Source organism: Anopheles arabiensis, chromosome 3, assembly GCF_016920715.1.
Source record: "Anopheles arabiensis isolate DONGOLA chromosome 3, AaraD3, whole genome shotgun sequence".
Classification (NCBI taxonomy): domain Eukaryota; kingdom Metazoa; phylum Arthropoda; class Insecta; order Diptera; family Culicidae; genus Anopheles; species Anopheles arabiensis.
This window is the reverse complement of record NC_053518.1, coordinates 18,924,096-18,950,546: the sequence shown is the minus strand read 5'-3', so window position 1 is coordinate 18,950,546 and position 26,451 is coordinate 18,924,096. Positions and strand designations below refer to the sequence as shown.

Below are 26,451 nucleotides of genomic sequence, written 5' to 3'. Positions count from 1 at the left end.
CCCTCCCCTGCCCTACCTAAAAGCCCACCCCTGATGAGAAGGAAAAACAAACAAAAAACAGAACCTTACACGCAAAACAGCGGCCGCGCGGCAACAAGATTTTTGCACGCACTACACACCATCGAACATGCTGCTGCTGGCGGCTACCGATTCACCGGTAATGATGATGGTACTACCACACACGCACACACAAATTCGAATTTCCAGACCCCGAGGGGACTCTGTGGCAGTGTGGCAGTGGGGGGATGAGGTCTATTGGAACAATTATTCATCCCTTTACGCCTTTTTCCAAACCGTTTGGCGTGTTTCGTCGCGTAGGCTCTTTCGCGGTTGGCTGTGCTTTCGCGCTACCTACCGCTTACCACACATTGCGTGTATGTGACACTAAGTCGATATGGCGTATCCGCGCGCGAAGGCTCCCTTCTTCACGCGACCCGCAGCACACCAACGTGCGGAAAGTGAATGGGAGGTTTAAGGAGGCAGCAGAAAGCGAGAGCAAAAAAAAGTACGCCACCACCATCACCACCACCATCATCACTGGGGTGAGTTAAAAGTGAGGCTAGACAAACTGGAACCAGGCCGGCGCGGATACCGGCCGATGATGCTAGGCCCCGGCAGCACACCGGGACGCGCGGAGGTAGCGCACGGAGGGGCATTACTTTTAATCGGCCGCGGTGGTGTAGCATTAAGGCATCAGCACACAAAAAACAGCCCCCCCGCGACCAAGCTAAAACATGACGAACCGTCATCAGGCTGGCGAAGGATTCCCGCCGGACACGACTTAATCGTGCGGGTTGGTTTTGCGTTTTTTTGTTGTTGTGGTTGTTGCTTGGTGGGCTTTTTATTTTATTCAGTAACGGCTGTGCGTGCTGCTATCTCTTTTGTTGTGGTGGTGGTTAGCCAGTTTAGTTCTTCGCGATTTTCGACGCACCGAGGCTAAAAGCCCTTGAATTTAGTGGTGCTCAACTAGGGGGGAAGCTGAAACAAATTGGCTCATCCTTGGGTGAAGGGTTTCCTTATTTGAAAGGAAATCCAGTTTTTTATAATGGATTTTTTGTTAGGTTTGGAATACATTTTTCAACGCTTATTGAAGAAGTATGTATATTTTTAGTAAGATGTATGATAATATAAAAAAAAACAGCTAGGTTTTATCACTTAAATGTAACCTTTTAGCTTATTTAGCTTTATCAAAACAGTTTTCATTTTGAACTTTAAATCTTTGAAGTAGTTACAAATTTACCTAAATCAACTCTCAGTTTGAATTATTATTAATCATTTTTTAAACTATTTCTCTTTAAAATGGCCTGGTTGGCCGTATCACTATTAATCATTAATATTTTAGTTTTTTTTTATTTTGCATATTTTTGTACACTCCGAATTATTATTAAAGTTATTACTAACATTTTTAATTAATAGCGCTTATTAACATTTAAGAAAAATTGGTTTAGCTTAAAACATATCTCCCAGGAGCATTCTTATGTTTATAAAATGTTTAGGCTTGACAAGAATAATAATTTAAAAAATGGCAAATTAATAATATCTGTAAGCAATTCATCAATATTTTTTTTTAAATTACTCTAAAAACTGCATATTTGCATCTTTCAATAAATAAACTTCTTTTTACAAGTTACAAACACAACTAGTAAACTGTTTTAATATTACAAGACATTTAAATAGGAAGACAATCGTCAAGGTCCACGGTCAGCATCTACCGACACGATATCCTTCAAACCGACATGTTCTGCTTTCAAAAACCTTACCCCCCCGAAAGGTCGCAAAATTGTGACGATTCCGGTGGTTCGTGCGCCACTCATTATGCGCGGAGGGTCAAAGATGAAAGACAAAAGGAGCATCGGGCGCATCAAAAATGCGCGCACTGCGAGAGGATCGTTTTTTGGTCTAGTTTTTTTTTAGGTTTCCAAAATCGACCCTGTTTGCTTGGCAAAGTGTGTGGTTTCGACCTACTCGTCGAAAAATGGGAATTGTTCGCCTATCCTTCGCCCAATCAAACAGCTCTTTGTTGAGGCAAGGACTGATCTCTTCGGGAAAGGAATCGATCTTCAAAACCGCAAATCAATCTATGTACCAATGTGACCCAAAACCGAAACAGAAATAAGGTGCCACACCACAAAGCACGCCAAGGATGGGGCGCATCTTGCGGTTTTTGTCTAGAATCACCCTGCTTGTGTGTGCTCATTCCTTTGCAGTAACGTGGCGCGCTTTTGGGCAGCGAGAGAACATTAGAATGCGGCGGTAAGCGTACTTTACCGCAAAACGCGCGATCGTGACGGATCGCTTAATGGATCTGTTCTTGTCGGGTTTTTTTTCGGGAAACTATTTAGCATACGCATTGGCGGGTATAATGTATCTCTCTCCCCCTTACAAATAATCCGTCGTATCGATCAACCGCATCATTGACATTTTATCATTGTCTGCAAAAGTTCACCTTGCCACGTAGCGATGCCCTTGCCGCGACGGTTTGCTGTGGACAAATTCGACAATGAAATGTTTTCAATCACTTCCGGTCCGGGTTGGGTTCTGTATTTGAAAGGCGTACACATTCCGTTGGGGATTTGGGCTGTGTGCGATGTGGACCTAAAAAAGAAGTGATATTGATATTGGTTCTCAGATTTGGTGGGAACAGAACTTACGAGAGAGTCCGGGAAGACTTGTCTCCAACTCCAATGACGCAATTCTTTGGTTATGTGCTTTTAGACATCTTTCCTTGAGTTCCTTTCGCTGGGAGATAAATTCCAGAGCATGACATTTGATCCCACGGCAAATATACGAAGCGTTATATTCGTCCATACGTCCATACACAGCAAACTGTTCGCAGTGCTTCAATCAACACACTGCAACATAATATTCGTCTCGCTTTATAAATGCGCCCCATTCGCCAATCATGCCACGCTTGTTCTGCACGTCTCTCCGACGTCTCCGGCCAGAAAATGATCGATGGCATGTTGGCAACAAAGGCTTATTGGTATCCTCCCCCCTCGTACGTCGAAACTCGATCGAACGGCGACACCCCACCCTACGGGTGGTTTACGATTAGCGCATAATGTGAACTAATTATACGCCACGCCATCGCTGGCACCAGCCGGTGCTGAAGAGCGCTCTCCCGCGGACAGGGAGGGTGACAAATGACGGACCCGAACCTCCGAACCTTGACGTGCAGCAGCAGCGGCCGTGTGCGCCAGAAGTTCTCGGCCGCCATCCGCGCCACGGCGGCACGTGCAAACTCGCCCACCAGGCTTTGGATGCGTTCGTTGCAGTGCGAGCCGCGACCGATGGCTAGACAGCGGCCAGTCAGTTTTTCTCGGTCGTCTTGGCGTACAGTTTGACCGTCGCGAGACGCAAACCGGTTTCCCGCCAGCTCCACACTACTCTTCGGGCTGCTCTCATTTTCTAGCCACCTGCTAGACCGTTTGCGCGGCGGTGCCCCATAAGACCCTAAAGTGCAGTGAAGTAAAATAGTAATAATAATGAAAAAAGTACACACACACACACGCGCGCGCTCTCGCGATGAATGATTAAACCGTTTTCATTCAGCGAAGTGTCGTTGGCGCGGTCGTTATACTTAAGCTTTTTACCCACAGTCACACCATGCCACCAGTCCACCACTAAACTGGATCGATTGATTGTTGAATCGAGCCGGACATACACACACACACACACACACACACGGGTCGTTTGCGCCGCTCCTTTGCCGCGCATTTAATGCGCATTTGTAATTCTGATCGCGTTAATCAGCATCTCTCTCCCCCGGTATGCCGGAGTCCGTCCGGCCGTCCGTTCGTGCGTGCGTGCGCGCGCGGTCAACGATCTGATTCCGAGTCGCTGTCGACAACGGGCAGGTGACGCGAACCGCACATGGTGCGGTGACAGGAAAGAGCGAACTCACACTGTTGCGAAATGTGGCCATTGCGCGGGTTATGCAATTTTGCGCGACCGTCGACGACGACCGCGCTTGATGCGTGATGCGGACCGACGACGGAATCGATGGGAAAATTAAACACTTTGACAAGGAGAGAAAGGAATGACAAAGTCTGGCCGATTCAGCACAATGGAAAATCCAACACGAGCATGTGGTCGGTTCCCAAATCCTCTGCGCGGGGTTTTAACCACGCTGTCGTGATGTCGCGACTGTGTGAGTCGGGGTAATTTGTCAAGAAATTAATTAAGGATTTTTCCCGCGTTGCAAAAAAACTGCAACGGAAATCAAGTCACCTTAAATGTAGGTTAATGATTCGACCGAAATGATTGGAAATCGTATTAGTAATCCCGTGACTGGGGTACAACAATAGGATTTTCTAGTGAGCTTTTTCTTTACGACAGAGCTCTAGAAGCTAATGAATAATGGAATTTAAATTGAATTTATTATTTTTTTCATTATTGCCAATCACATGGTAGTACAGCAGTAAGAGCGAGTTACTATTGTGCGATGTAAAATTTTGTGCATAAAAATTCTGATATTTTACTAGTAAAATTTGTTAAGGATTATCTCCCAAATGTAGTGTAAACATAAAAAAATAATGTTTTCATTCTGCAAGAGTCTTGGCAGTCTTGAGTCTTTTTAAATTGTATGGGAGTAAGTTTTAAACCTATGGTAGCATTGGTTATTGTGTGTTTCTGCCCTAAAGTACAATTATAGAGAACGTTGTTTTTAGTTTATTATTTAGATCATTCTAATATTACATGCCATCATACTCAAAATCAAATAAAAATAAATATTAAAATAAATAAATAAAAATCAAAAAACAACAAAAAAAATTCGAATATCATCATAGTACACTTGTATGTTGATATTTGAAAAAAACATACAAAAATGTATGTTTAACAATCCATCAATATCGCAAAACAGCCAAAAGGCACTATGAAAATGCTACTTTTTCTCCAGCTCATTGCTGCGATGTTCTTGAGTCGATACATAAAAGGGCTTCAAGCATATTTTTAGCTCCACGTTCTTCAAACACTCCTTGCAAAAGGCGCACACTATGCCACTCATATTAACTCCACTGCTCCTAATTGACGCATAAATTAGCCCACCATGCACACACTAAAGCCCTTTCCCCCGCGCATCAGTCGCGTCAAGCACCGCACGATCGTGATATCGATTGCAAATCGTTGACATTCGCAGTCGCGTGCACTGCTCAACATCAACACGGTACACATATGCGTGGCAGAGGGGGCAAAAAAAAGGGCAAAGACCCAAAGGCGAGCAACGCGCGACACACAGAGCGGCTGGCAAACAAGGCACTTGATTTATATTTGTGCATCGCAAATGGTGGTACTTTGACATGATGAGCAAACATGTAATTAATTTCTCATCACAAGCACCCGCGCCAGGAGAGGAAGCCGGCTGACAGCAGGTTTGCCCGGGAGTTCGGGCAATGTGGATATCGAAAGTGTACTTATTTAATTACCGCCTCCTCTTGCTGACATTGCGCTCTGTTTGCAAATGACGCGATGTGATTTTAAAGTCCTCCTAATGTCAACGCATTCTAATTTCGCATTTGGCCTAATGGTGGGAAGACATGTGAAGTGATGCTTAAAATCAATCTTCAAGCGCTCATTAGCAGCTCGTTCTGAGCATTATTATGTTACGTTCACATTAGACACTGTCTATTTGAAATAATCTTATTAGCTTGACGCTCACAGACCATACCTTAGCCAAACCTATAAATTCTTCCACACAAAACACACGTCCATCCATCCGCTTATCTTCATTTTCACGCCGGGCGCGATGAAAAATGACCGTTCAGCCACGTTGACGCCTTTCGATGCCAACAAATCGTGCACAAAACGTGACGCGAACGTGTGGGGAGGAGGGCGTGCTAACTGGGCACGTTTACGGAGGCGGCGCCCGCACGAGCCCCGTGTGTCTGAGCGGTTTCTAAAAAGCGGTGGAAAAACACCGAAACGACAGACGCAACAAAACTGGGCAGAAAACAAATGCGCGTGAGAAAATCGCACCAACCGGCACAGCCTCACACACATCGCCTCCTCAAATATACGTGCAACACACAATAAATCCATCCACAACACGATCCGACGACACGATGGAGCGGTTTTGGAAGGTGCATGAGCGTAACAAATTGGCGAATCTGATCGCAAAGCAAAAAAAAAACTGCTGCTCCATTCGAGCGCGCGCACACGCTCGCGCATATGTGGAGCACGTGGTCGTTAGACGGGATCGCGCGCGCGCGGGCTCGTGCACCATTTCTCATACCATCGGGGATCGATCTCGCTGATCGAATATTTTCTCACCTTTTAGTTTTTCTATTGTGTGTTTCATCTTCTGTACTTTTTTTCTCCATTTTTTTCAGGCATTTGGGCACGTGAGCGGATGCCACATCAATCCGGCCGTCACGATCGGGCTGATGGTAACGGCCGACGTCAGCATACTGAAGGGTGCTTTCTACATCGTTTCCCAGTGCATCGGCGCAATCGCGGGTGCAGCCGTGATTAAGGTACGTGTGTCCGCGTGGGATAACAATTTCGCTGAGCGATATTTTCGATCTTTTCTCCATTTTATCTCGCATACAAAATCACAAGCTCTATCGATTTTTCCACAAAAGTACTACCCAACAAATGCACCCTCCCCAGGCTGTTTACTGACAAAACAAATCGTACGCGTGCAGAGCGCGACGTGAATCCTCACCCATCGGGGTGTTGTAACTGCCCTTTACTATGCTTTGAATTTTAAATGGCGGAAAACTGTGTCAACAGCTCACCCGTTGTCGTGCAGCACATGCACACCACACGCTCTTTCCAAAGGTATCTGTGCACCGTATGTGTGTGTTCTCCCACACTGGAACAGTGCCTCTACATATTTAATGGAACGGAAACAACGCCTTGTCTGCGCGTCGAGGTGCTTTAGAACGTTTGGTGCCAACCAACGACCAGCTCCATTAGACACTAATAGATGAGCAACAAAGCACTAGACCCCTCCTCCCCCAATATAGTACACCAAACTCAACGCGATCACACTGCACTGTTCCGATACGTTCTGCACAATGCAGATGTCAAAGATGAAACCTTCTTTTCAGCTGTCACACAAACCCCTCCCGAACAGGTTCAGCACTGTTTGGAAAGGGAATGGGATTTCAAAAATAAACGGTTAAAAAGAAGTGCACACAACAATGCGCGTGCCAAGCGTGTGTGACAACATAACCTAAATTACCCATCGAACCGGTTCCCGTATGCTGCACCGCCACCGGATGCATCGCTGCATCCGAATAACAATAGACGCGACAACGCATCTCTGTCTGTCTAACTCCCCTTTTTGCCTGTGCGCCTACACCTTCGCACGGGGGCACAGTATTATGTGTCACTAAATTTTAGAACACAGCTGTGTATGTATTATACATACGCGGGGACTCTGTTTTGCATCAACACCGTGCACTGCGTCGTTGTTCTGGTGCATCATCATCGTGCCCGTGCAGGGGGTTCGTCGCTTGAGTCTTTTGTTTCCAGCGCGCACTCACTTGTTTACGCAGTCGTGTGGTGTTGTTTTGCTCGCTGATTTGCTCGCTGTCAGGACCGGTGTCAGTGAGTGAGTAAGTGCACACGCAGCCATTGCACGATCGATCGATCAGGGCGACCCTTTAGACAGATAGAAGGGGTTGGTGTGGTGCGCCTGGTGCCACTGTCAATGTGCATCAGACGCGTATGTTTACTGGAGTGTACACGGCTCTACGGTACACTTTGTGTGTGTGCATACGGGGCCCGCTCCATTCTTCAGGGTGAGCCCGATTCCGGTGACCGAACTGAGGCAGACAATTGTCTCGAAATGCCAAGGTACGCGCGCACATCGATTGCCGGGATGGAGACGGGGTGTCCCGCCAAAGGTGAGACAGTGTTGCTGCTGCATGTGCTTTTGTGCTGTTTTCTCCCCGTTTTTTTTCTGCAAATGGCAACGAGAGAGAAGTGATAAAGCATGTTGTGCATGTAGTTTTTTTATCAATCATGTGTCACTGAAATCACAGACATCAACCCAAGCCCGGATGGTTTAATGGGAGCAGGAAACTGCCCAGCTCTGGCGGGCGCGACCTCATTAACGATCGCCTTTCCGAAGGAAATTGGTCGGCGCTGAGCGGTGCGGTTTTGCATAAAAATGGATCAAATAAACTTTTGACACGTTCAACCTTTCCTTTCCCGAAACCGCCTCCCATTATGGGTATGTATGGGCTGAGGTCAATCGACATTGCTCTTTGTTGTAACCTTTCTTTACACAATTACCGCATGTCAATGATGTATTTCAATCATGGTGCGGCAATTAATAGTTATTTCATAATTCATCAAAATGTCATCTGATAAATCAAGATCAAGGTTAGTCCGCTGAAAGGCACCACATTTGTGGTTATCCGGCATTGATTTATCTCTGTATTAATCGGAGGCGATGCTATAATGTTTTACTATTTAAACTTAATACGCAACGAGCATCAAACATTAATCGACGCAAATGGCTTACTTCCCCTCGGGTCATTTGTGCGTAAAACTTCTTTTTTTTTGTTGTTACATTTTGGAACGTTCGTTTCCTTGCACCTTTTTAGTACAGCCCACCAACCTTGCGGCCAGCGTCTGCCAGCCATCAAATGACAATCTTCGCTTTGAGCCCATCAATCAGCAAAACCACAACCACCACGTGTTTTCTGTGCGTCTAGCAACCAACTTCCCCATGTTTCATGTTCGTAACGCAAGCGCACGCAGACATTCTGTCGTCTCGTGGCGCGTGCTTGCATTGCCGAACGTGTTTGCTGCGTTTGTGCGCAAGCGGTTTTAACGCGCCGCGTGAACCGATAAATTCACCCATCCATCAGGCGCCTAATAATAGTCCGCCTGTTGGTCCGGTGCAGATCCCTAATCCAATTTTCGGAAGACATAATCGTGTTGTTGTGCGTGTGTGCGTATGTGTGTGGGAAAAAACGACACGTTAGCTCGAGCTGAAGGAGGAGCAGCAATGGAGATATGAAGGGGAATGGTTATTGGTCGGTACATATGTACCGACCGGACCGAAAGGAACGGAACCTATTCATTAGTGGGTTCTCCCCTTGCCCTAAACCTTGACCGAATGCGACCGACCTGCTGAACCGGTTCGACCGAAAAGTCGCTCGGTCGCTCGAGTCGCTTAAGATACGGAGTACAGCAGCTCCCTTCTGGGCACAGATCAATCCAATTTTGATTTACCCAACATATTCACACACGCATAAACACTCTTAGCAACAACGAAAAGCATTGCAACCCTGTACTCAGAGGTGAAGAAGTTAAGTTAATAGATTATAAAGAGCACCCTCCATGCATTAACCTTTTGTGTTCTCTTCCTCCTCTGCTCAAGCATACCAGTGGGAGTTGGAGTGTTGATGATGACGTGTGTTTTACGTGTGAATGTGTTTTTTTGGTGTTGGATCGATTTGCACCCGCGCGAAACATTGTATTTTTGGACAGCCACAGCTTCGTCCTACACTTCGCAGCAGCCTCTCATTCGAGTCGAGCAAATGGCTCTTTCAAAAGATACCAGATCTTGATTTTATGTTGTTGTTCACCGCTGCACTGGTAGCTTACGGACGCTCCACCGTTCAAATTCATGTTTTGGCTGCTTAAGACGCCACTTGACAGCCTCCGCGTGACATTAGGATGCTCTCTAATCAATTTTAATTACGTGCCCGCTACGTGGAACGTAGCAGAGCTTCTGTTCTGCGTATATCTCTGGCCCGTAAGACACCAGCTTCTAAACACAAACACCATCAACATATCTCTCCATTCGTTCTGTACCGATTCTTTGGTAATTGAATTTTCGATATCGTCATCGAACGATTCCTGCCTTCGAATTATTACCCCTCGTTAATTGGCAGCAACCTTCGGTGGTACGGGCAGGGGTGGTAATGGTTTTCCTCTACTTCTTTTACCATCGACCACACGTGTGAACGTGCTAAATAGTAGCCCGGGCTGCCGCCACCAGCTGCCCGTAATGGCAAGTGGCGCGATTAAAACGTTGCCGCTTTAAATGGTGTTGTGGCGTTCGGGCGTTCGCTGCCTGCAATTTATGTTCTAACCAGATGCCCGCATCACACACAGGCACACACACTCACGCACGATCGGTATGTTGGTTTCGGTAGAGCTAATTTGCTTAGCCTTAATTCGAAACGAGCCAAACTCATCGGCGTCGCACCTCGGCTGTGCGGCAGATCGTGAACGATCTTTAAGGAGCAGCAGCCCCCCCGAGTATGGTAGCAATTAAAATACGTATCAACCGGGTTGGATGGAGCTTTGAAGAGCGCATAAAGTACGACGCATATAGTGTGAGGGGCTGAACATTTGATAAACAATTTCGGCATACGAACGAGAGTTAATTGAATGTTTTTTTTATTCATTTATTCGTATTTGGTAGTAGCAATTGAATAAAGCGCTTTTAAGAGTACCTTTGATAAAGTTTCTTATTAGATTGGAGTAAGTCTTATTAGAACGTTATTGGACCGAAAATTTGGTACAGTTATTTGTGTCATTCAACATAACAACATAATCCACACTAAATAGTTGATAATACAATAGTGTAATACAGAACAAGTAAATAGAGAATGTCCAGTTAAGTCTTTGAGAACGAGTCAGGTTTTTATAAATTATAGATAATTATCGACATGACACACTGCATAAAGGAAATAGTTACTTTACTTGCTTGCAGGAGTTACATTCCGCAGCTAAAATAATATAATGGAAAGTAAATAATTTAGTTAAAAAACTGGATATGTGACCATTTGTATCTGTTCAGTTGTGTTCTCTTTTATCTTCTCCTTTGCTTGCCTGTCTGAGCAAAACCTTAAATATGAGCACCCAGATGTAGCATAAACACAATCGAATAAATCATAACAACTCAATCGAAATGCATCCGTCAACTTTACACCTTCCCGGTACCACTCGCCATCGTGCAAGGACGCAATTTATCACGCCCGGGCGGTGTACCAAATCAGGTTTAAATTAATTGTGAGATAATGATACCTACAACACACACACACACGACACGCGCGGTCTGGACCAGCAACAGCACAGAATGAAATTCTACCATATGATGAATTATGTAAACGTGTTTTCTCCGCCCATTCGCTCCTCTTGCCAAGGTCGACGGTCGCTCGGGTTTCCGTGCCGTGTCCGAAGGTCAGTTTAAATTAGGTGATCCATTTTTACCCTCTTTTTCCCGTTTTTTTTTTCAAAACACAGGCCGCCACACCGTCGGAAGTGGTCGGCGGGCTCGGCGTGACCGGCATCGCCCCGGGACTGTCCACCGGGCAGGGTGTCCTGATCGAAGCGCTCATCACCTTCATGCTGGTGTTCGTCGTCCATGGCGTGTGCGATAATCGGCGCACGGACGTCAAGGGTTCGGCTCCGCTCGCTATCGGACTCTCGATCACGGCCGGCCATTTGGCTGCGGTAAGTAACGGGGTGAAACGGGGTAGTGCACAGTTGGGAGACACGAGAGAGATTTGCTTTATAAACCATTTTTTATGCTTATTTTCTTTATCATAATAGATCAAGTACACTGGCGCCAGCATGAACCCGGCCCGCTCGTTCGGACCGGCCGTTGTGATGGGTAATTACACCGATCTGTGGGTAAGTAAATGGCTCCTGCTCGGGGTACATCACTCTTAATTCGTTGATGTTATGCTTTTTTGTGCGTTAATCACATTATTCTAATCTATATTGTGCGCTATTTCTTCCCCACAGGTATATTGGGTTGGTCCGATTGTCGGTGGCATTGTTGCCGGTGCCGTCTATCGTCTGTTCTTCAAAGTAAGAAAAGGTGACGAAGAATCAAATTCATACGATTTTTAAGAAACAACTCTTTAAACACACACATACACGTGAAACATATCCGCCAAAACACAATCTCCGCCAAAATTATGTAAAATCATTTCACTGGCCAGCAGCAGACATATTTATATAAAAAAAGTCCAAGAAGCAAGTAGTCGTCGTGTCGCACACACAAAACAGGAAGCAATTGGAGAATCCTCAAAGCACTCGCAATATCTTTTTTCGTTTTAAAATTCATTCAATCCCATGAACCCAATGGAGTTGGTTTACTATCTGTGGAAAAAATGAAGTGAATCTCATACAAAATCCATCTAATCCAGTTCGTTGTAGCTCGTACTAACCTAACCCAATCCATACCCATGCTCACCTTAATCCTCCATTATCAACAGGAGAAGAATGTTTAAATTCCAACGGAAAATTTAAATGTGTTTTCTACTCTTCTTTTCCATTTTTCCTCTTCTTCGCTCCCGATCGTCCAGATGAACACTAACAAAGTAGGCCAAGTGACTAACGACGTTCAGTACATTTAGCCCGGAGCGTAATCCGCTAGCCCAACCTTGATAGCTCCTACTACGACTAACCCCGACGCCCTGCGTCCTGTGTGCGTGTTCACCGACACAAACACACACACACACGTACATACGGAAAGGATCTTGAGATGGGGCATACATCATCATCTTCATCATCACATTAAAAGCAACACTCACAGAAAAAACAAACAGGCCTGGGAAAACTTCAACCGTTCAACCGTACACGCCCGTGCGCATCTAAAGAGGACATACAGGGGGCTGCTGCTACTAAAACACTCCACACACACACTACTCCACATCATGCCAGCGCGTGTGCTAACCTGTCAAGGGCTAGTGGCTTCTCGTGAAGGAAAAACGCTCCGTGGGAAACAAAACGTTTCGAGACGATCTAAATTCATCCTAACTCGTGTTTAGATTCTTCATTATTGTGCTAACCTGCATGGATGCCTTAGTATCTTAGTAACTGCAATTAATACCACCATCGACAGAGAGAACATTCAACTAATTTCACTGATATTAGTACTAACATATAAAAAGAAAGGGTCAAGAGTAGATTGTAGTGTTTGCTAGTAATCTAATACTAACACATTCACACATCACTAATAGGTTTGTGTTGCGCCTACGGAAATAACATCAGAACAACTTCAAGGAAAGGGTTACATATGTACTTAAAGACACCAATATTTTTCAACAGTTTTGTTTTTCACTTTCGTGCGAGCCAACCCACACATGAAACACCAGATTATTCACCAGATTATTCACCAGTTGCTTCATATTTTGTCACAGTTGCACAGAAAGACACACACAGTCACACAGAGTACGTGTAGGCGGTGAAGATTTAGCGGTTCGGCGTTTAGAGCCACCTGTTTGGTCAGGGTTATGATTCCTTCTCTCCACTTTTCTCCCGCCTCTTTGTTGTTTCTACTTTATTGTTGTTGTTTTCCTTTCAATGCCTGTTGGTTTGAACCTTGCAGTAGGCGGTAAAATACGCACACACACCTACACCAGGCACACGAATGCGTTTTCTCTGTAAGATTCTTATCGCATATTATGTATTATTTAAACGAAACTTCACACAACTATAATTAGGAAAAAAAAACTGGTTAGGGCAGACGCGATGGAGTGCGCAAACGGGCGGGAGGACTGCTGCTGCTTTGCATCGTCTAGGCCCGCCCGCCGCCGACAGGACATGATAGCATGAAGGTTTACTTTTCGTTTTGTTTTCCGATTGCGATGCACGCAAATGCATCCGCAGTTGGCAGTAAATTCAAACACCAAACAAGGGACAGCTGCTGCTTGTGCGGTGGCACAGTAACAGAAAATATGACACACACATACACACACACATACACACAGAAATTCGAACAAAAACGCGCACAGCACACGATTCGCGTAAAAGCGATGAAACTAATGCGAATGCACCGTATCATGTCCGCGGACATCCATCTATCGATTAGGGACCGATCCGATTTACTACTCCGTAAGTTCTATTTATGTATCATATACATCGGAATTTACCAAAACATTATTGTTGCGCCAGCGCGAAGACGAATAAGAGATCTTTAAACAAATAAAGTGTAATGTTATACAGTTACGAGCCTTGGTGTTTATTTTTTTACGCTTGGGTTTGCATTTAAACCAACAGAAAATTTTGAATAGTGATGAAAGAAATATTGCTGTTTATGACGAAAGAAAACATTTTTTTAAATGAACTGTAAGTTGATTTCAATTTTCAACGGTTATGGTAAGTCAACGTTAGGCATTTTTTTATATTTTTCCCCTTTATCATTTATAGTAATCAGCTAATGTTTACAGACACAAAAATGAAATCGAAACTTCTTTTCGATCAATTTACAATTATTGTATAATAATAAACGGAAATTGTTTAAATTTCTGTCAAGGGGCTGTTCATACATTACGTAACGCAATTAAAAAAGCATTGTTATTTTTTAAATGAAATTCGATAGTACATAATACCAACTAGGGTTGAAAAATACGAATCCTAAAAGGGATTCGAATTTTAGAGTCTTAATACTTGGGATTTTAATCTAAGAATCCGATTCATAGTTTCATTTAAAAAGCGGGGCGGGGTGGGGGGAGGTAGTTGCGGATTCGTTGGATCGTTTCTCGATGGGATTCTCAAAAAAATCAAAAAAATAATCTAATACCAATTCGATCGCAATTGAGTCGCAATCAAATCCCAATCCTAAATTAATCGCAATACAATCACAATCGATTCCAATCTCAATCGCAAACCCGATCCCATACTCAATCTCAAACAAATCACATTCGAATCCCAAACCCAATCGCAAACGAATTTCTACATCTGTTCCGATTCAAATCTTTCAAACGAGATCCGATACGATCGAATCTTTCTAGTGAATGAATCCTGGGATCTTCCGAATCCCGAATCTGCCATCACTTATACCAATATGGTGATTTGGGGGCTTCTTGTTACATAAAATAATAACCTTCTTTATAATCCTGTGTAACGAATATTAACGTTGAAAGTTATCTTACCGCCCCGTGTAAATGTTTCGTAATGTATGGATGAGCCTTTATAAATAACTAAAGAATGGAGAGCACACAAATTTTCGTTTTTGCATTAAGACATGAAATGTTATCTACATGGAAAACTTGGACTACTCTACTATTATCTACAGAAACTGTTGAAGATAATGCAATACAATTTAACATCGAACATTTACAGAACTTTTACAACCAGTCGTGATACACTTTAGCATTTTAGCCGGGCACTTTAGCAATGTGTTCAAAAACTGTATTCTAATGTTAATAAAATGCGCCCTGAATTCATAAAAATTCATCCATAACAACGAAAAACGAATGAACGCATATTATGAAATATTCACAACCATAGTGAATTCACTTAAGTACCATTGTTTCGTCAAATGTACAACAGCCCTGAGGTATACAACATTCCTCCTTTCTCTCTTAGCATATCCATATTGTTGGATCTTCCCACATAAACCAGCATCAAACTAGACAAACAATAATTCACAAACATGACATGCCAATCTATGCTGAACGAACGCGACGACATACTTTCTACCTTTTGCGGCTCAAGATTCATTACAACCTGACATTATAAACATGTCGATGGAAATAGCAAATATTATTGAATGTTGCTCTAGCCCTCCGCGTACATTATTATGGAGGGCTTGTACATAACTTCCCAACCCAAAGACCCAACAACGCATCCCGCTCACCACCCATATAATGATGCATATTAAGGCCGGGTCAGGAACGTTTGCTTTGAAAGACAACCACAACATGAAACATGAATGGACAAGCGCAACGATTACGCAAAACTAGCACTTCTCATTAATTCCAGTAGACGCTTGCCATTCTTCTCGGGGAACGCAGCTTCCATGCCACAACACTTCACGGTTGGAGATGGGATGAATATCTCTGCTTTTGTTGTAAACGTTTATTCCCCCTTTCTTTGCTTTGCAAAACTGAGCTCGATCGCTCACGATCGAGATAATAGCACACACAAGCGCAAAATATTCACAATTATTGACAGTGTGTCATGAAAAGAAACCACCACCACCTACACCAAACCGCACCTGACCGTTGACCAATGAAAAACAAACAAATCAAAATAGAAAGAAAAGGAGAAGGGGGTACGAAAACAACCACCGATGAGAATAATGGCACTTGGCCAAAGTGTCGTCTCAATGCCGTCTTGAAGCCGCTCAATGGCACATACACACCTGGCACCTGGCACTAAAAGGATCTTCTTGGCAAATTTCAAGTGTAATTATCTGCCAAGTGCTGCTGCAGCTGCCGGCTCCATGGCAGCCCCTGCGAAACCGATCAATGTTCTCATCAATATTACCCATCCCCATATTGGGGTCGGTTGCTTTGCGTGATCATTGCAGCAATCGATCGACAGAAACCCTGCCTTCATCAACCCGAAACACATCAACATTCGCCCACGATCGGACATCTTCCTTTCCCTCATCATGGCTTAATCATGTGTGTGAAGTAGGTGGTGGGTCTGTGTGTATGATAAACGCGATTAACGGAATCAGATAAAATTGATGGATCGAGCTCCAGCTTCGGTTCGTTTATTTTTTGGGAAGCTCGAGGATAGCGAACCGATCGACCGTGACCATGCGTGAATGCGTTTTGTGATTGTTTTATATCCATTCTTCGATCTTCTACCATTATTTGTTTTTGTTTTTTTTCGTCTGTCCGTTGACAACGTCAAGTTAATGTCGCGCGCGGCATAAAATCGATCGTAGGTGCACATGACGCGCACGGACGGCGCATCCTCCGGCAAGGTTAGAGCATCTCTTCACCAGTGGGTGAATGTCGGTTGCAACTCGGTGTGACTCAGCACTGGCCATTGTTTTGCTTTCGATTCGATTGTGAGGTACCCATTTGAATGGTAAAACACAATAAGCACTTTGAGATAAAGTTTGATGATGATTTTGATGACAAAAAATGTATACAATTTATGTATATATCCTTGAAGTAATCCCTAGAACTCTGAGATATTGCTAACATGGCACGGCATCAGTATAAAACATACCAAATTTATGAAGATCTGTACATTTATATTGATATTTGTAAGGATTCAATTATGTAGACTTATAGTATGCAGTAGCATTTCTGATTATATCGGCTTAAGGTCTGACAGACGGATGTAATCCGCGATGATGATACACAATTCATGGTTTATCCAGGCGTTTAAATTTCAATTATATTTGTGTGAAGTAAATTCCTTCGAATATTCCTTTCCAATTTTGAAGGAACTGAAGAGCAATGCTGGTTTCAGATTTTCAGACGGTTTTGGATTAAACATTACTGTCTATGGCTTAAACTACATCCACCCGTTAAGGTCATATCTTTTGTCTGGGAGATTGCATATTTTTGGCTGAGTAAAAACGCTTTTGTCTAACGATTTAGTTGCTGAATTCAAACAAGAATGAATAATGCAAATCTACTGAGTAAAGCATTAGGAAATGTATTTTACACTATTGTTTTTGTGTTACATTAGTCCTGAAAGTTTCAAATTTAACTGCAGAATGTTCTTTTGAGGCTTGAACCCAAGGCGAGTATGCTGTTAATTCGTGCGAGTAGATAACTGTGCCACGAGACCGGCCGAAGGTTAATTCGCTAAATAGTTATAAAAATGGGGTTTACCAACATTGCAATAAAATTGCATTTTTTTTTCTTTTTTTGTGAGAAATGTACACCAATTTTAAAACAAATTGGTCCTTCGAAGCATTTGCAAAACATTCAAAACTTTTCCTGTCATTTCATGGTGCTGTGCATATAAACCTATCACAGCATATAACGGATTTTGATTATTTTTAGAACCACCTTCTGTGTCGCAATCAACAGCATGAAGTAATAATAGTCACAAATAAAATATAATAACCGATAAAACGAGAGCATATGCAATTGCTCTTGCCCAGGGACACCATTGTTACATTGACTTCTGAATCAAATATTTAATTCTTTATTACCTTAGCAGAATATTATAGATTATAACAAGGGTTTGTTATGAGGTGTTTTTGTTAGAATCATCCAACAATCTAAATTAAAAATCTACAAAAGCTTAAATAGCTGGTGTGATCTATATAGATAGATGATGTGAAGTAGAATTAACCAAAACAGATCAATTAAAAACAATGCTAGCTAGCTTACTTATTGGAATTATACTAACTGATTCTAATTATGCTTACTGATTGGAATTATAATTTACAAATTCCTCAAAATTCAAGCAGTAAGCCAAATCAAAGAAATGTTCTTTGGGTCAGTTGTTGCTGTACGACCGTATTCCTCTAATCATACAAGTTCCCCAAGGATATCACAGCAATACTAAACACATTTTCACTTACTTTGAACAGACCTTCCAGAATGGTTTTTATTTCCAGAATAGATACTCAAAAGTCGTTGGTAAAGGACGACGCTCTAGATGGCAGTCGAATAACGTAATAATTTGAAGGAGCCGGCACGTCTACCGGTACACCACTACTTACTTACAAACCCAATGGCTATATAGCAATGCCTTCCATAGAGCACTATTTTATGTACAATAATATGTCGGATCAGGTACAATAAATTATCAGATGCGCAATTCAAAACACAAGGATTTTAGTAAATCCTACCAAATCTCGCTAAAATTGGCAACAATCGCTCCGAAATACCGCCAACATTCATCACGGGGAATTCCCTCATTCCCAAAACGAGCACACGATCGTGAGAACCTACAAACTCGCGTGCCGATTTACACGAAAGACACAAAATCTACAAAATGACGCAAGAGCACGATCCAGATACGGAATCGGGGGTCCGTCAAAATATGGTTCGGTGCAAACTGTTTCTAGGCTAAGGAATATCACTGCATCCCACGCACAACCCCCCAAAAACCCCCAAAAGCCTCCTCCACTTGCAGCAGCAGCAGCATCTGGGCGAAAATGAATTTAAATATCGAAATGAAATGTGTGCCAAAAATTTACAATCCACACAGTGCACACACACACATACACGCCCGCAACCATTAACGGCGCGTAAAATGAACAACTTTACACGGCGTAACGGGAGGCGAACATGTAGAAAGTTTGGCAGCGAGAACGTTCGAGAGAGAGACCCAACCGAAACATGACGGCAACTGTTGACGGCCTTAAAGCCATATCATCATGTTACTCCTCCCGCCGGAAAGTGAACGGAGCGGAGTGAGGGGCATTAATCGCGACCGGTGGAAATGGGTGTATTATTGGTGTAAACATCCTCCCCATTCTGGGATAAGGCGGGGTGGGTTTTTTTGTTGTTGTTTGTTCGTTTGCCGATCATTTCCAGTTATGTGTCGGTGCTTAATTGGGTGAGAACTGAGTGGCAATACGATTGGAAATAAAAATGCATTAAAACTTAATCGGCCTGACAAGGCGATCAGGATTGTTCTCTTTCGGGGATTGACTGGGGGACTACGAATCGCTGATACTGATCGATGTGAACAGATGTAAAAAGAACGTCAAGCAGCATGATTAATAAATCCGTTATTACATAACGTATAAAAATACGAAAGAAAAATGTCCATTTATTTCCCTTCCAACCGATAAGCAAGTCCCGTCCCCCGCTAGAACAGTTCATTTGGTTACAAACTTAGCATGGTTTTGTTTATCGCATGAATGAATGCACGCGCAACCGTATGCGATCCTTCACGATCGTGCATCATGTCCCGCACCCGCACCAATCCCCTAATAGTGAACACAAACATTGCGTACGATCATGCGCACTGCCGCGCTAACGCTGCTGCGCACTCGGATGCGTTTTGTCATCCGTTGCGCAAGGGATAAGACGTTACACGGAGCGCGCACGGGTGTGTTACGCTTGTTACTATTATTAAAACAAAGAAATTTTACCATCGCTCGCCCAAATGCACAACAATTTCATTCATTCTTCCGTTGATCGTCATTCCCGGCAGGTGGTTATTATAAAGCGAATCCTGTGCCCGCACGACGACATGGAGGTTAGCAGCGAGACGGGATACTTTCACCAGTACGCTAAGAAGTTTCGCCGCACGCTGACGGCACAGGAGGTGGACCAGTTTGCGGCACTGACGACGGATCGGGAGCGGTTTGCGTACGTGAACGAGCTAAAGTGGCGCGTCGTGAATGAATTACCCCTCGAGCAGTCATCGCCGGCGAAGGGGAAATGTTTGGAAAAAGCGCTCAAACACAAGTGCGAAGGTGATCGGGCGCTGGGTGATGGGGAGTGGGCGGTCGCGCTAAAGTGCTACAATCGAGCTTATTTGCTTTTGCCGGAAGAAAATGGTGAGTAAAAGACGGTTCGGGGCTTACTGGTAACACATGGTGGATATTTGAATTTATGTGTTTATGGCATCGTAAAGTAGTGTGTGCTTGGTGGTATAAAAACTAGTATATGGCCATCAAAGTGGTTAGTTGATGGTGACACCTTTGAATTATTTTATGACTTTGTGAAACTCATATAAAATCATAAATCGATTGATCTAAGGACGCCCGAGCGGTCAAATTAATGTCTATTTGTTCTCCGACTATCAATAAATCCAACCATCTACATTCACATTCCAGCACTCGAGAAAGCGCTCCTGCTGGACAGCCGGTCCCAGGTGCTACTGCAACTCACCAAACTCGACCAATCGCTGGCGGATATCGATCGTGCCATCGGCTACGGCTACCCGCCAGACCAGCTGGCTACGCTCTGGGAGCGCAAAGCTCGTATCTTTCAAACGAAAAAAGATTTCAAATCCGCCGTCGAATGTTACGACAAAACGATCCACTATCTGCAGCAATACCCCACCGGCCTACCGCCCGAGCAGCTGGCCCAAAAGCTGGACGACCTGAAAAAGCTCACCGACACGGTTTACTACCAGTACAAGAACGTCCAGAAGTACCTGGAACCGCCCAAGGGAACGAGATCGTTTCAACCACACCTCGATGGAGCTGTACTGTACGATAGCAGCGAGACGGAAGGTCGTTTCGCCAAAGCCAAAGCAGCGCTGCGGCCGAATCAACTGATACTGCGGGAAAAACCACACGCCGCTGCACTGTTGCAGGAGTACAGCGGGACGCACTGTAGCGATTGTTTCGAACGGATCGAGGTGCTGTACTGCTGTCCGCACTGTGTCGACGTCGTGTTCTGCTCGGAGCGTTGTGAGAGGAATGGCTGCGAGAGCTACCATCGGTACGAGTGTGGCTTTTTGGGTACGCTGTGGGCCTCCGGTGCAACGATTGTGAGTCTGCTGGCACTGCGCATTATCACCCAGAAGCCGTGTGCTTACTTTGAGGAGATCCGTCACGAGTTGCCAGAATTGAGCGCAAGCATGACTGATAAGTAAGGGGGATAATGGAAACACATACCCATTGTACTAATGAAGCACTCTGTTGCAGACTTCCAGATGATGACTACAGGAAGATCTTCAACCTGGTCACACACTCGGACAAGCGTACACCCGAGGACAATCTCGTGTGGACACTGATGGCAACCATGCTCAACACCGTCCTCCGGATGGCAAACTACAGTGCAGCGGGGGAGGAAAATAAGTATTACAAAACTCTAGCTTTAAGTCACCTCCACACTCACCATCCTCTCCTTCAGCTTTCTAGGTTATCTGCTGCTGCACAACCTGCAGGTGGTCAACTACAATGCGCACGACGTGTCCGAGGTGCAGCGCAAGCATGCGAACGAGCCGGCCCTATCGGTCGCCGTCGGGGCAGCTCTCTATCCGCTGCTGGCCCTCTTCAATCACTCCTGCGATCCCGGCATTGTACGGTAATAGTGCAGCCCCGAAGCTCCTTTTCCTTTCACCGTTGTCGGTGCGAAAATTGAAATCCGTTTACGCGTCTCCCTTTCGCAGGTACTTCACCGGCACGACGGTGCACGTACGGACGATTAAGAACATCGCTGCCGGTGCGCTCATCGCGGAAAACTATGGACCACTTTACACGCGAATGGCCCGCTCGGAGCGTCGCCAATCGTTGGCCACCAATTACAAGTTCGAGTGTGGCTGCGAGGCCTGCGCCGCCGACTGGCCGACCTGTGCGAACATGAATCATGCGGTGATACGGTTTCGGTGTACGGGGCCGGACGCTTGCCATCGCCCGGTACTGTACGATCTGCACTCCAGCAGCCAGGGTGTGCGGTGTGGTGCCTGCGGACACATTGTGGATGTTGGCGAGTGCATCCGAATGCTGCGGGTGAGTTACATCCAGCGGGCTTGCCAGCAAAGGGTTTAAAATGTAACGTCTTTTTTGCTGTATGTTTCATCACCAACAGGAAGCAAACATGATCGGCCGCTTCAACGAGGCGAACCATCTCTATCAGGTCGGCATGTACGAGCAGGCACTGGCGAAGTATGCGGCGATTATGCTGATCATGGACGAGGTGCTGGTACCACCGTACCGCGACTATCACATGTGCCAGCAGGGCATGCGCCGCTGCTGTCTGGATATGGGCAGCTGTTACGTGTCGTACCCGGCCAGCGAAAAGTAAAACGAGTAACGGCTAAAAAAGAACCCGAAAAAAAGCGTATCAAAAAACAATACGCACTTTAATGTGGTTGTTTACATTGAATCCAAAGGCGCGTTGTCATGGGTTACCGTAATACCTGCTTCGTGATTGAAACCTCCGATCACTTCCGTCTTCCGTCCGTTTTTTTCGTCGTTGCGTAAATAAAAAAAACCGGTCAGCTCCATTGCTAAGAACGCATGCGCGTTTTCGGGGGTTTCGCTTTTTGTAAACAAACAACAATCCACCATCACGGTAAAGACGAACCGATACACGTTGGATGCTGCCGGCATTGCACGCGGCCACTAACTGGCGCATTCGGACCAGCCGATCCAACTTACAGAGATGCTGTGCGCACAAGTTCTAAAAATATACGAAAAATCGAAAACACGAGTTGAGAAAAGTGAGAGCGATGAAGAGGGCACGGTCTTTCGCTGATGACGTTCAGTGAGATTTGAGATTGCGGGAAACAGTCACACACCGTCTCCGTCGTGGCCATCTTTGCTTTTTAAGCGCAAGAATTGTTTCTACCATTTCCATCATCGACCGGCAATGGAGATCTATCACAAGGATGGCACGTTTCCGCGGTACTGTGAGGCGGTCCGGAAATCGCTCGACGACAATCGCTTCAACGAGTTCGCCCAGCTGACCAGCGACGAGGAGCGGTTCCGGTTTGTGAACGGACTGCGCAAGATCGTGGACGAGCTGCAGCTAAAGCGGGAGTACAATGGCAAGGGCATGGAGCAGGCGACCGCACTGAAAACGCTGGGCAACAAGGCGTTCCAGGCGGAGCGGTGGAACGATGCGCTCGTGTTCTACAACAAGTGCTACGTGTCTACGCCGAAGGAAAATGGTAAGCAGGCGGCAAGCGGACCCGACGGGAAAGAAAATTCGGGACCAGTGCACCTAACCTCATTGGGAGCGACCGGCAGTGAGGCTATATTTGGGAGCAAATGTGTGCTTTGCTGTCGCTCCCTCTCCCTAAAAGTGACCTAGATGGGGAAGCTAGAGAGGCATTAGAAGCTGAGGGCCAATGACACACTGGGCAAGCCGGTTTTTTTAATGGATGTTTTGGAAAGTGAACGAGTGCATCAAAATCATTGAGTAATAAGTACAGAATGGGACGGCTTGTTTGTCTAATGGTAAAACGTGCCGGCTTTTACGTGTCGGAATAGGGATCAGAGCAGAACAGAATAACTGTGTGAAGTTGATCAGGAAATTTTATCGTTTTAGGTTCGAACCAAGTCGAACATTTCGAACCAAGAAGGGTGGAGATAGTTCCTCAAATGACTTGCTCCAATGATGATGTGCCTTCTATTATGATCTGCAAGTGATCTTCGACCGATGCTGAAACTGATACTCCATCTTCTGAAATCTACGGCTACAGCCCAAAAAGATCAATATTTTAAGTTCTTCGACTACTGCTGCTATTCCCATCTCTGGGACCTTTGAGTACTGCTCGAACTGTTATATCTTATATCATCGACTGATGTTCAAACTCATCCATATTCTGAGATCTTCGACCGATGCTCAAACTGATCTATGTTTTAAGCTCATCATCTAATGGTCAAACAATTTATCTTCTAAGATCTTTGAATACTTCTCAAACCTTTCCATCTTCTGAGATTGATCGACACGATCGACTAATGCTCAAACTGATTTATATTCTGAGATCTTCGACTGAAACCCTAACTGCGCCATCTTCTGATATCTTCGACTGCTCCTTATACTGGAATCTCTGATTACTTCTCAAACTAATTCATCTTCTATGATCTTCTTAGAATCCGATCATCCGATGTACTGGAATCATGATGAATCATTTGATGTATTGTTGAAGTCCTCAGGAGTTTAGGATATCTACAGTAGTCACGATTCTCCTGTATAAGACCTCTCTAAGTTTGGCTTTGAGTGATGTTGTTGCTCTGAGATCATCCCACGACCATTCCAAAAAATGCAAAAAAACCCTTTTGATAATGTTTTGTTTCCCATGCCGAGGTCCTATCACAGTTAGAGTCTCCAGCCTCCAAAACCGATTGGTCCTATATGGTACTTCTATCTTTTTCTACATTTTCTGCTCCCTTAATTTCAGTGCAAGAGAAATCCATCATACTGGCTAACCGGAGTGCCGCTTTGTATCATCTGGAAAAGTATGATCTCGCCCTGAGGGACATTCAGCGTGCCTTGGATCACCAGTATCCCAACCAGATGATGTACAAGCTGGTGGAACGGAAGGCCCGTTGCTTCTTGGCAAAGAAGGAATATGAAGCGGCACTAGAATGTTTCAAGTATGTGGTAGAATCCATTTCCCATTTTCTTTTATTCTTAAATTCTCCATATTATCCCTCTTTCTAGAGCAACGGTAACGGCGCTGGACGATTCGAACCTCCCGCTCGAGCGCCGACAAAAGCTGGAACGTGATGCCCAGATCATGATCAATCTGCTGCCCAAAAACATTGAGCTGGAAAAGAAAACCAAAAAGAAGGCTTCCAAAGCAGACCAATCCGCGCCGACCACGAAGGTTCCGGATAATTTCATCGAAAAAGCGCTCTGGTTCGATGAGTCCCCGGATGAGGGTCGTTTCGCACGGACCAACACACATCTGAAGCCGAACACGATTCTGTTGCTGGAACGTCCGCACGTGTCGGTACTGCTGGAAGACTACAGCTTGGATCACTGTACGCACTGCTTCAAGCGTGTCTCGGTACCGATCGCCTGTCCGCTGTGTGCCGACGTCGTGTTCTGTTCGGACGAGTGTGAGACGAAGGCAAATGCCACCTACCACCGGTATGAGTGTGGCTTCCTGCCGATTCTGTGGGGCTCCGGAGCATCCATCACGTGTCACATGGCGCTGCGAATGATCACGCAAAAGTCGGAGGAATATTTCCTGAAGCTCAAGCCGGAACTGGCCGGGCTGACTAACGAGCAGATTGATAAGTGAGTAATGGGGAAATTTATGATCGATTCATTGTCTCGTTGGAGACCATTTAGTAATAAATCCCACTCTCCCGATCTCTTCCACTTTAGATTGCCAGTCGACGATTACCGCAAGGTGTACAAACTGGTCACCCACGAGTCAACCCGTTCGCCGGAGGATTTCTTCCAGCGCACGCTAATGGCAACGCTACTAAACGCGTGTCTTACTTTGGGCGGGTACGGGGCCTGTCCGCAGGAGCAAAACTTCATCGGTGGCCTGCTGGTGCACAATCTCCAGCTGCTCCAGTTTAACGCTCACGAGGTGTCGGAAATGATACGCGAAACGGCGGAAGACATCGGAAAATCAACGTTCATCGGCGGTGGCCTCTACCCGACACTAGCCCTCTTCAATCACTCCTGCGATCCGGGCGTCACCCGGTACTACCGGGGCAATCAGGTGTGCGTGCGGACGGTGAAAAACATCCCGGCCGACTCGATGGTGGCGGAAAACTATGGCCCACTGTTTACGCAGGTCCGGCGGGACGAGCGGCGCGACACACTCCTGCACCAGTACCGCTTCACGTGCCAGTGTGTGCCGTGCGTGGAAAACTGGCCCCTGTTTACCGAGATGGATCCGGGCGTGATACGGTTCCGGTGCGACAGTGGCAAGATCTGCTCCAATGTGCTGCTCATACCGGCGGCGGTGAACGATTTCATGGTCAAGTGTACGGAGTGTGGCGAGCATACGAACATTATGAAGGGGTTGAAGTCGCTCCAGGACACGGATATGCTGTTCAAGACCGCCACCCGGTTGCACTCGGCCGGGGAGTACGAGGCGGCACTGCGCAAGTACGTCGAGATGATGGAAACGATGAGCGAGGTGCTGGTGCCGCCGTACCGGGACTACCATCTGTGCCAGCAGGGGCTGCGGGCGTGCATGCTCGAGTTTGGCAATCGGTTCACTAGAGCGGTGGCAAAAAAGTGAAAACATCGTGGCGCACGGCGCTGCGGAAGACATTTTGCTGCTAGGCGAAGCGGTTTCTTTTTCTCATTTAGCGATGTTTTTGTTCACATAACGTTTTCTCTTTCGGTTTTAATAAAAAACGATACGTTCACAATTGTGGTTGAGATTGTTTTCAGTTTAAAAAGCGCATAATTTTGAACGAAAACGTCCACT

The 26,451-nt window shown here is 45.3% G+C and overlaps 3 protein-coding genes and 1 long non-coding RNA gene across 10 annotated transcripts in view; 3 read left to right on the top strand and 1 right to left on the bottom strand.

Annotated features, from left to right (window-relative positions):
* The window catches only part of LOC120903122 (aquaporin AQPAn.G), a 40,781-nt gene extending 26,849 nt beyond the window's left edge, over nt 1-13,932 (top strand). For 6 of the 7 annotated variants that reach the window (XM_040312347.1, XM_040312351.1, XM_040312350.1 and 3 more), the window contains 5 exons: nt 6,330-6,473; nt 11,218-11,427; nt 11,527-11,607; nt 11,722-11,787; nt 12,288-13,932. In XM_040312347.1, the coding sequence (XP_040168281.1) occupies nt 6,330-6,473; nt 11,218-11,427; nt 11,527-11,607; nt 11,722-11,787; nt 12,288-12,338 (552 nt within the window). In that variant the 3' untranslated portion in view covers nt 12,339-13,932. Of the gene's footprint in view, nt 1-6,329; nt 6,474-11,217; nt 11,428-11,526; nt 11,608-11,721; nt 11,798-12,287 lie in introns of all 7 variants that reach the window. The other variant, XM_040312353.1, reaches the window with a different exon arrangement.
* LOC120903125 lies at nt 7,280-22,576 on the bottom strand. Its single transcript, XR_005739539.1, has 4 exons — nt 22,462-22,576; nt 21,438-22,358; nt 21,215-21,370; nt 7,280-7,909 (listed from the first exon to the last, which is right to left on the bottom strand). It is a non-coding gene; the product is annotated as an uncharacterized LOC120903125 (long non-coding RNA).
* Nucleotides 19,718-22,558, top strand: LOC120903117 (SET and MYND domain-containing protein 4-like). The gene is made up of 6 exons (XM_040312340.1): nt 19,718-20,146; nt 20,426-21,188; nt 21,245-21,397; nt 21,453-21,626; nt 21,712-22,051; nt 22,131-22,558. The coding sequence occupies exons 1-6, from the start codon at nt 19,750-19,752 to the stop codon at nt 22,344-22,346; spliced, it is 2,043 nt and encodes a 680-aa protein (XP_040168274.1). The 5' UTR covers nt 19,718-19,749; the 3' UTR covers nt 22,347-22,558.
* Nucleotides 22,577-22,913: 337 nt separating the features above from the next.
* LOC120903118 (SET and MYND domain-containing protein 4-like) lies at nt 22,914-26,393 on the top strand. Its single transcript, XM_040312342.1, has 4 exons — nt 22,914-23,214; nt 24,451-24,646; nt 24,714-25,295; nt 25,386-26,393. The coding sequence occupies exons 1-4, from the start codon at nt 22,914-22,916 to the stop codon at nt 26,257-26,259; spliced, it is 1,953 nt and encodes a 650-aa protein (XP_040168276.1). The 3' UTR covers nt 26,260-26,393.
* The last annotated feature ends 58 nt before the right edge of the window (nt 26,394-26,451 follow it).

Bases quoted from the DNA above. Each gene is read 5' to 3' on its own strand.
- LOC120903117 (XM_040312340.1), top strand. From the start codon at position 19,750: ATGCACAACAATTTCATTCATTCTTCCGTTGATCGTCATTCCCGGCAG. The intron at 21,627-21,711 runs GTAATAGTGCAG...TCCCTTTCGCAG, and splicing joins TGCGATCCCGGCATTGTACG to GTACTTCACCGGCACGACGG. The intron at 22,052-22,130 runs GTGAGTTACATC...CATCACCAACAG, and splicing joins AGTGCATCCGAATGCTGCGG to GAAGCAAACATGATCGGCCG.
- LOC120903118 (XM_040312342.1), top strand. From the start codon at position 22,914: ATGGAGATCTATCACAAGGATGGCACGTTTCCGCGGTACTGTGAGGCG. The intron at 24,647-24,713 runs GTATGTGGTAGA...CCCTCTTTCTAG, and splicing joins GCGGCACTAGAATGTTTCAA to AGCAACGGTAACGGCGCTGG. The intron at 25,296-25,385 runs GTGAGTAATGGG...CTTCCACTTTAG, and splicing joins ACTAACGAGCAGATTGATAA to ATTGCCAGTCGACGATTACC.